A 10,804-nucleotide genomic window follows, 5' to 3' on the forward strand; every position below is an offset into this window, starting at 1 on the left:
TCTGCGTCGATGAGCTATGACAATGAGGCCTTGTAGGGAACAAACCTAGTGATGTAGTGTATCGAAGAGATCTGTAAGATCGATGAGATGTATGTCAAATGATATAACTAGGAAAACACAAAATACATTCGACAAGACATTGCTGAGAAAAGACTACGTCTATATACTAAAAAGAGAGCGGAGTGATACCGATAAGAGCATGCGTAGTTTGGAATGAAGTCGAGGTAGAATAGGAGAGGAAGAGCGATGATAGTTACCGAGACGGAGATGTAAAAAAGGGTAGAGGTGTCGAATGAGTGGAACCAGGCGTAGTAGCAAACGGAGTAAGCCCGGACGCGGGAATGGAGACGGGGACGGGAATGGAAAAGAGTACGACTACAAGGTAAGGTACCCGTGGTACCGCGTGATCCTGACACCAAACCAACAGTCGACAAACCTCAGCTGTCAACTTCATACTGGGGTGTTGATGTCTCACAGAGACAGGGTACTTGTTGGGGGGCTACCACAACCTATGCTGTTGTAATATATTGTTGTCTAACACCCAAAGGGTGGTCGTCCTGAAACTGTGACTACCTTCATCTTAGATGATTGTATTGCTTGGTGGTAACTCTCACTCGTCATGACTCTACCCGAGTCCCGCCCCAAATCATCACCACACTAGCTTCAGGGATCATCACCACACTAGCTTCATCGACGCAGATCCTTCGACCTCCACTTTGGTCTTGACAGATAGCCCATGAATGGAGGAATTACCTTGTGTGTTGTTCGCCAATGAGATCATGATGATACCAAGGGGAGAAAGAGCCTACATCAAATCTACATGTCTCTATACTAGTCATATCCCACTTGTACGTAGCAAAGCACAGACCATCAAACAGAGCTCCGAGGACAGTAAGCCCCAGGAGAACAGTCACGGAAGGGGAAGGATATCATCGCTGGTTCGGCCGTCGCGGTCGTTTGAGCCTCCAGGATCTCCGAGCGCAGACTCGAATGTTTCTCCCTTCCTTTCATCGCTTCATATTCGCTGCCCGCTCATCACTGTACGCTCACCTTGTTGTCTTCTTCTCAACATCAATCACTCACCCTCCATAAAGTTCAAGATGAATGCTTTGCCATTCAGTGCCAACAGCCGTGAGCAGATATTCCAATTTCTGAGAACCGCTTGTATTGAAGGCTTACCCCCTGGCTTTCTCTCACAGTCACCTTCAACATGGTCATTGGGTCAATCCGCCTTCTATGAGGAATTGTCAATTCTTTGGAAGGGTCGCCCAGAAGAGCGACTTATCAATGATGCAAGCAGAATCGTCAACTGGTCATACAGAGAAGTGAAAGCTCATTTTGAGGCACAACACACTACCATACCCGAAGGTCAGTACCCAAGATACAGTATGAGGGACCAAAATATATATTATGAGGACATGTTGAGTGGGACAGAATTGAAGACGAAGCATTCAATAGAGGGTTCAGCAAGTGCTGAGGTCTTTCAGCAATCACTCAGTGCTAGGATATTCTCAATTGAAAGGCGCAATACCTCGGCAGAGCCCAAGATAGAAGCCAAGTTGACAATGTCCCATTGTACAGCTGTGTTGAAGACAAAAAAGAACCGGTGGTTGGAAGTTCAGACCACTGACGGCTTCACATATACTGGTCTTCAGTCATCAGCCGTTAAGGCGGAGATGTTTAGGATTAATGACCTAGCTTATCTCACACATGTATATCATTATCCCACAGAGTCTTACCTGGTCAAGATGGTGCAAGGGCAGACCTGTTGGTGGTGGAGGATCTTGCCTGATGGTGAAGAACAATGGGGTGAAGGAGGGTCACAACAGGTTAAGGAGACTATCCCTTCAGAAGGTCAAGTTCCTGCTGTCATTGCCGAAGGCTGTCAAATCATTGCGCTTAACCCACTTGAGACTGATGAAGCAGGCAAAGATCTTAATGAGGAATTTGAGCCCCTTATTACCAATGGATAGTCATGAGCGTAAATTAGATATAGATCTATTGAGCCTCACAGGTAGAAATGGTATGATCAAGGAATGCATTTGCTGAGAATTGAAAGAGGGCTGTCTGGTCATGGACATAAGACCATGCCAGCTCTGAATGTCATCATCTTTACCCGTGACACTTCAAAGAGTTATGATTTAATGACTGAGGCCATGGGGAAATCTCCTCTTCATTCATCCCCATCAACTCATTGGACACTAGGTTCTGCACAGGACATGGTGAATGCAATTGCAAACCCCTCATTCACATATCGTAAAGGAAAGCATGAATGGACAGCACCATAACCCCATGAGGTCCCAATTCAGGTGAGCTCTACATTGGCAGCTATATCAAGATTCAGCCCATTCTATGGGTCATGTTACGAACTGGTAAGACAGCTTGTAACACCAAGTCCCATGATCTCTGAACAATGCACCTGAAGCCCTTCAACCCAATCACGCCTCATAGCTCCTACAAACTACGAGTAACTCCGTCACCAACCGACAACCACTGGTATCATTCGATAACCTTTGCTCACCAGTGATATCCTTAGACAAGCACTGACAACCTATGACCGTCTCTCAACGCATAGCAAAGTGCTGCTGTCATGCCTGCCGGTAGACTGCCGTAGTAAAGTACTGCCTTAGATACTGAGGAGACTGAGATGTTGGGTTAGAACCAACTGGGTGACTTATCAAACAAGGTTAAGAGAATTGAAAAGATACATTGCTGAAGAAAAGAAACTATGTAAGAAGCATATGGGGTTTATATCTAATTCTAAGTCCATTCTGGGATGTGCGTCGTCCTGCGTAGGAAAGAGTCATGATTCTTGATATCATGTGTATATTCAACCAGGAATCAGAAAGCTGTGTGGTCTTTGCAACGTGATGTGTACAATACGCTGTTGACCGCACACAGAAGCACGCATGACGACATAAACCATATGTTTGCCTTAAATCTAACTAAACTGAAGTCTTGGGTCTGATGCCATACCAGGCAGACTAACAGAGGATAACTTAACTAACTGAAGGTTCAGGTCTCTTGCCTTGGAGGCATAAGAGCAGAAGTAAACATGAAGATACTGGTACTTAGACTTTCTGCCTTGCGTGTACAAGAGCAGAGCTGATGATTCATGACAGCTGCGGTGAAACACATGCACTTGCACCACAATGCATGCAGACCTCCAACCAGACTCGATGGATCTCAGAGCATAGAAATGCAGTGCATAGGGAAGAGCCAAATGTATTGTAGCAGAGCAATGATAAGCATAGGAAGGCGCAAGAAATCTGGTGGCCTGCGGAGCAGCCCTCCTGGGAGCCTCTGTAGACTATTTAAACTCTACATCTTCTTTCCATAGTTTCTTCTCTACAGAGATCAATCATCATACTTTTCCACCCTTTACTGACTAAGTCTTCAATACTGACTTTGACCTCAACTTGTCCTTCGACATTGGCCCCAAGCCTTAATCTGTTCAACACCTTGGGCCCAATATCGTCCTTGGACACCCTCTTGTCATCATCATTGACTCTCTTATTGTCAGTAAGTAATCTCGTCCAGTGTATCAAAGCTCCACTCTCTCTCTCTCTCTTTATCCCATTACATCACTTTATCATCAACTCTTCTCTCTTCATCACTTGTCCACCTGCTGTCTCTCGCTTAAGACAACCAGGCATAACAAGTCAACTGGGAGGAGATGTCAGAGGTTTCTTTGGTTGTATGATGTCACAAACTACGTTGTGACACCTCAATGATTCTACCAGCAATGACCCTCCTTTGACCATCAAAACCCCTATCACGTCTTAACGTCTTCACCCTACACATAACTTAGGACATCTGAGACCAACTACGGCAAAGTACAACGGGAGAATCAGGTATATGGGGGTCTGGAGCATAAGGATGGCAAAGTGCGGAGAAGTTAGGCGGAGTTAGGCGGACTAGGGACAAAGGAAGCAGAAGTACGGAGAAGTTAGACGGTGTTAGGCCAAGTAGGGACAATGGGAGCAGAAGTACTGCAAAGTTAGTCGGAGTTAGGCTGAGTCGGGACAATGGAAGCAGAAGTGCGGCGATGTTAGGCGGAGTTAGTCGAAGGGAGGAGAAGGACGGTTGGGGACTCGGGGAAGTTGGGTGAAGTGCCTTGAAGTACGTCTAAGTGCAAGAGGGTTGGGTGAACATCTAGGAGGAGTAGATAATATTAACTGAGAATATTGCTGAAGTTCTTCAGTGATTGTCACGGCCGTCGAGCAACTTCTTCCTAATAGACCGACGGTCGACGAACCTCGGCTAACTTCACGCTTCTGAGTCGATGTCTCACCCAACCAGGAGGGCGCAGACGTCGAAAGGAGTGTAACTACGGCGTACTTCGGCGTAGTTACTCTAACTAAGGCTTTGTTCTATTGATGGCGATGTATCCCGATGTATAGCTATCTCTATTTGTCTTTTACTACTGACAACAATCAAGGATCGCTGAAGAACTTCAGCGATCTTCTCAGCTAATATGACCTATCCCTCCTAGACGTTCATCCAACCCTCCCGCGCTTTGACGTACTTCAACGCACTTCGTCCAACTTCCCCGAACCCCGGCCATCCTCCTCCTCCTTCGACTAACTCCGCCTAATATCGCCGCACTTCTGCTCCCATTGTCCCTACCTAGCCTAACTCCGCCTAACTTCGCCGCACTTCTGCTCCCATTGTCCCTATTTACCCTAACTTCATCTAACTTCGCCGTCCTTGGTCTCAGAGGTCCTGAGTTACGTGTAGAGTAAAGAGGTTTGAGTCGTGATGGGGTTTTGATGGTCAAAGGAGGGTCGTTGTTGGTGGAATAATCGAGGTGTCACGACGTAGTTCGTGACAGTGATCCTTGATTGTTGTCAGTAGTGAAAGATTGATAGAGATAGCCACATACAATTGAGATACATTGCCATCAGAGAAACACCCCAGGTAGAGTAACTACCTCAAAGTACGCCGTAGTTACACCCCTTTCAACGCCTGCACCCTTTTGTTTGGGTGAGACATCGGAGCCGTAGTGTCAAGTTAGCTGAGGTTTGTCGACCATCGGTCTGTTAGAGAGAAGTTATTCAACATCCGTGACATATGAATAGTAAAGGGGACAACACTGGTCAATCACAGTAGGATATCTAGAGCTGCAGACAGGTTACAATTGTCACAATGTCATGAATGACACTAATGAATCATGACTTGTCATAATCAAAGTTCAAACCTACAATCTCATATCTTCCTCTGCTCTCAAGCCTATCAGGCATGCACTCCAAGTGTATCTTTCCTGTGCTCACATGCCTAACAGGCATAAGCTCCAAGTACTTCTCTACTTTCTTGTCATGGCCGTCAAATAACTTCTCTCTAACAGACCAACGGTCAACAAACCTCGGCTAACTTGAAACATCGGCTTTGATATCTCACCCAAACAGAAGGGTGCTGTCACATATGTTGTTTCTTCTCCTCTACTGACCGACGGTCGACAAACCTCGGCTAACTATGTTGCACTGGGGTGTCAATGTCTCACAGAGACAGGGTACTTGTCGGAGGACTACGGCTAACTATGCCGTAGTAATACGTTGAGTGGCAAACAATATGATGATTGTTGATGAACTGCGGTGTAGCATCCTCGGACCACCCTCCTTGTGTTGTCCAGAGGGACCCGTCCACCGTTGGGTCAGGAGGTCCGGGCTACCGGGTACCAACACCTCCCCAGGCGGGGGTGGATGTTGGAATGGTAGTGTTGTCTAGGGTCAGGTGGGTTTGGGATAGGCTTCGGGTGATAATGATATCTATCAAGGTATCAAAGTATCAAGCTATGTGATGATACTGAAAAGTACTGTAGAAGTATAAGTATAAGATATGATTGAATCCCCAATGTGATTCTCCGGTGTGCCACTCTCAGAGGGTCTCCTGGTCAAGTGTCCTAATCACCCCCGACTATCACCCTTTTACCTTCCAGCACTACAGCAACTAACTTTGCTGAGGTGCATCAAACTATTGGGTGGTAGCTCTCCCTAACTCAATGGTGGTAGCTACTGATTATGTCTCTCGCCACTGACGACAATCAAGGATTGCTGAAGAAGTGCAGCAATCTGTAACTATCTATACCCCTCTGCTCTCCTCATAGAATATCCCACAACTCCTGCACTGCCTCACGCTCAGTGTTACAACCCTGTCGTAACCCATATGATAGAAGAAGAAGTTGTATACGTCAGAATATCCAAATGGTGTGATACAATTGGTAAAGGACAAATGGGAGATAAAAATGGGATAAGCAGATGGTATAGTCAAATGGTATAAGCAGATGGTATAGGCAAATGATATAGCTGTCACGAGTCCAACTAACCAGCATTGGGACGATATAACAGTGCCCTTCGGAACGGTGATCTAAACCACTGCGACAAAAAGGCCTATCAACCGGCAATATCTACAATCGCCGGTTGCTGGTTAAATACCCAATCCATCCTAAACCGTGACCAAACCGTGACTAAACTTAACTGGGTAACAACATAACCTTCCTCATGTCACAACAACTCGTGACAACAGCCAGATGGTATACGCAAATGGGATATCCAAATGGTATACACAGATGGTAGACGTAGGATGGAAGAGGACAAACTGGATATACCATCTGTTCGAGCAGAATGTCTATATAAACCCCCTTGTAGGATCCTCTTTCTCAAGGATGAATATATTTTCTTGCCACACCTCAAAGATCTCGACTTAACCTTGCAACTTGACTTCAACCTCGACATACCTTCCCTTGCTATCGACACCCCTCTCCTCATCATCTGGACTTGCCAGATCCTTCCAAGTCACTCAGCTGTCCGACCAGCTTCACAAGTCTACGAGCTTCACTTCGTTTGTCGTAGCTCAAGCTTGTAAACTACTTCAGTCCACCTGTCTCTTGTGTCTTAGAGATCTGCTAGGGACAGGTCGTGACACTCAGTCCTCTATTGTTCAACTTTGCCACACCTCGCTGTATCCCTGATGTCCTACCCCGCTCACTTCACCGCAGATTGCTGTCCTTCTACTTACTTCCACTCTCCACCCTGCATCCCCCAATCTCCTTCTACTAACTTTTCCGTAGTTCTCCGCCAGGAGATTTTGTTGTGATTAATACTCCCTAGGTTCTGGTAACTTCGGTCTCAGTGGTTTGGGGTTGTGGTAGTTGATGATGGATAGGGGTTCGGTGATGGTGAAAGGAGGGTTGATGATGGTTGTTGTCAGGAGATGTTACAATCGGGTTTGAGTTGTGTCACGCCTGCGCGTAGACTGCGGTAGCAAAGTACTGCCTTGGGTACTGAAGGGTTTTAGTCTCTGGCTCGTAGAGCTTGATGACTGCCTTAGGTACTGAGGGTACTGAGGTGTTGGGTTAGAACCAACTAGGTGACTTTCAAAGATGAAGTTCAACTTCAAGATGAAGATACATTGCCGAAGAAAGAAGGGGGAGATGTGCTCCTTTTATACCCTTCAAAACTAAAGTAGGTGTACTAAATAAAAAGCGTGTGAGGGATTTTCTAGCCAATCACGTAAATGCCTCAAAGTGAGTGCACCGCGGGAAACTAAATCCAGCCAATCACATAAATGCCTCACTGCTAAACTGCTGAACCTTCCAGGCTTCAGCCAATCACGTAAATGCCTCACTGCTGAACTGCTAAATACCATGACTCATATTTTCCTTCAATCCTTATCACAGTTCCTAGCATGAGTCATATTTCCTTATCACTATTCTGGGCATGAGTCAGAATTCCTTATCACTATTCATGACAAGTTGGAAATGATGATTCAATGCATCTAAAGAGAGGTACTACATGTAAAGTTCCGATGTTGCAAAGGTACCGTGACGTGGCATTGCTAAGACTCCAACAGTTTGTGACAGTGTCCCTAACACTTGCCACCGTACATTGCTCTCTACAGATTGAAGAAGTATGAGGTACAACCACAGCTCACTACCGCTCTCAGCAGTTACTGTACCGACACTAAAGACCGTACCAGCTCCAAGCTTGTGTCAGAAAATGTTATCAACCCATGTTACTGGATTATCCACGTGACTTCTGTGAATTCTAGCACTTGCATCACTTCAAGCAGCTACTCCGGCCTGTGGGGGTATATCGACCAGACAGTACCAACAAAACGAGGAGGAGCCTTCTTGTTGTCAGCGCAAGTGTCTGGTAAGTTGCTGAGAGCCGTGACAAAGATGTTCTTTTGCTCCTCCAGATTCCAGAGGGAAGCCCACCGTTCGTGTTGGGGGAAAAGAGTAGGGTCTACTTGAGCATACAGGTGTGACTTTTCCCAGGACATGCCCACCCTAAGCTGTACCTAAATCAGGTTTCAGCACCTCCTTTGTCACACCCGTCGAACAACTACTTTCTAACAGACCGACGGTCGACCAATCTCGGCTAACTTGACACTTTCAAGTCGATGTCTCACCCAACCAGGAGGGCACAGACGTTGAAAGGAGTGTAACTACGGCGTACTTTGGCATAGTTTCTCTAACTAGGGTTTTGTTTTACTGATGGCGATGTATCTTGATTTGAATGTGGCTATCTCTATCTATCTTTCACTACTGACAACAATCAAGGATCACTGAAGAACTTCAGCGATCTTCTCAGCTAATATTATCTATTCCTCCTAGACGTTCACCCAACCCTCTTGCGCTTTGACATACTTCAACACACTTCGTCCAATTTCCCCGAGTCCCCGGCCATCCTCCTCCACCTTCGATTAACTCTGCCTAACATCGCCGCACTTCTGCTTCCATTGTCCCTATTTAGCCTGACTCCGTCTAACTTCGCCGTACTTCTGCTTCCATTGTCCCTACTTAGCCTAACTCTGCCTAACTTCGCCATACTTCGCTGCCCTTATGCCCCAGGCCTCCGTATACCTTATTCTCCCGTTGTACTTCACCGTAGTTGGTCTCAGATGTCCTGAGTTAAGTGTAGAGTAAAGAGGTTAAGACATGATAAGGGTTTGATGGTCAAAGGAGGGTCATTGTTGGTGGAATAATTGAGGTGTCACAACGTAGTTTGTGACATCCTTGCTCATCAGTGAAACGTGAAAGCTCATGGGACGGGGACGGAGTCTGTACCCATTCAAAAATTGACTGGGTAGTCAAAGTATTCAGGGGAGTTCTCTGTTCCATACATGTTGTCTGAAGTAGGTCAAATAAGAAGAGGCAGAGGGAATATTGAGGCTTGAATATGACTTACATTTCTGGAACAGAGCAAAGTGTTGGGGAGTCCTGTGTCACAAACATACTCAAATGTTGTGGTTATCTTCCAACCCACACACACTCCCAGGGTACTGGTTATGTCTCCTTGATTTGAGAGAGTAGGCAGATTTGAGGAGACGGGTGTCTCATTCTCTCCAACCTGCCGAGTCAGCCTCACTACTACAGCCGTCCCTGGAGGTGATGTCGATTCTGCCATTGCGCAAGGTTTTTGGAGGCACAGACTTGTGAATGATGTGTAAAGTATGACTATCCGATGTTGCTGACTGCTGTATGAGGTGGGTGTGCCAAAGAGGGTATGATGAGATGTGGAAGAGTGTAGTGGTAGATTTATAAAAGTGGGGTGGCAAATGGAAGTGACCAGAATTCTACTGTCCTGGGCGGACTATGGAGTGAATCCGGAAAGGAGAGTAACGAGCCAAGTCCCCATCATTCCAACACCCGAATTTCCCCTTTGTGGAATTACGGGCGTGGAGACAGTTCGAATCGTAAGATGAGCAAATGCCCGCGCCCTTGGTAAATCTTCCAGTCCGTCCATACAGAACAACATGCTTGAGGGGACTATCAAATCAAGCGTCGTGGCCCCTTGAACACGGCGGTGGAAGACTGCGACTGTCAGGGTACGTGTTATAAGGGAGCTTGAGACTGCTAGGCAGATCTCGAATATTGAGCCTCTTACCGAGGACGTTATGCTGCACATCCCTTACTGCACTCGTAAAAATGATCAATGACACTGTGTCACGAACTACGTCGTGACACCTCGATTACTCCACCAACAATGACCCTCCTTTGGCCATCAAAACCCCATCACGCCTTAACCTCTTTACTCTACACGTAACTCAGGACTTCTGACACCAAGTACGGCGAAGTTAGACGGAGTTAGGCTAAGTAGGGACAATGGGAGCAGAAGTACGGCGAAGTTAGACGGGGTTAGGCTAAGTAGGGACAATGGGAGCAGAAGTGCGGCGATGTTAGGCGGGGTTAGGCTAAGTAGGGACAATGGGAGCAGAAGTGCGGCGATGTTAGGCGGAGTTAGGCTAAGTAGGGACAATGGGAGCAGAAGTGCGGCGATGTTAGGCGGAGTTAGTCGAAGGAGGAAGAGGATGGCCGAGGGCTCGGGGAAGTTGGACGAAGTGCGTTGAAGTACGTCAAAGCGCGAGAGGGTTGGATGAACGTCTAGGAGGAGTAGATAATATTAGCTGAGAAGATCGCTGAAGTTCTTCAGCGATCCTTGATTGTTGTCAGTAGTGACTCCACATAGACGTTCATCTAACACTCTCGCGCTTTGACGTTCTTCAACGCACATCGTTCAACTTACTAGAGCCCTCGGCCATCCTCTTACTCACTCGACTAACTACGCCTAACATCGCCGCACTTCTGCACCCATTGTCTCTACTTAGCCTATCTCCGCCTAACATCGCAGCACTTCTGCTCCCATTGTCCCTACTTAGCCTAACACCGCCTAACATCGCTGCACTTCTGCTCCCATTGTCCCTACTTAGCCTAACCCCGTCTAACTTCGTCGTACTTCTGCTCCCATTGTCCCTACTTAGCCTAACTCCGTCTAACTTCGCCGTACTTGGTGTCAGAAGT

General features: G+C 46.7%; 1 protein-coding gene across 1 annotated transcript; it reads left to right on the forward strand.

Moving 5' to 3' along the window:
* Positions 1 to 1,100: 1,100 nt before the first annotated feature.
* Positions 1,101 to 1,973, forward strand: TREMEDRAFT_62967 (uncharacterized protein; the record flags this gene model as incomplete). The annotated part of the gene is made up of 3 exons (XM_007005108.1): positions 1,101 to 1,131; positions 1,174 to 1,368; positions 1,459 to 1,973. 3 exons carry the CDS (start codon positions 1,101 to 1,103, stop codon positions 1,971 to 1,973), a joined length of 741 nt encoding a protein of 246 aa, XP_007005170.1.
* Between the last annotated feature and the right edge of the window lie 8,831 nt (positions 1,974 to 10,804).

This window comes from Tremella mesenterica, assembly GCF_000271645.1.
Source record: "Tremella mesenterica DSM 1558 unplaced genomic scaffold TREMEscaffold_6, whole genome shotgun sequence".
NCBI lineage: Eukaryota > Fungi > Basidiomycota > Tremellomycetes > Tremellales > Tremellaceae > Tremella > Tremella mesenterica.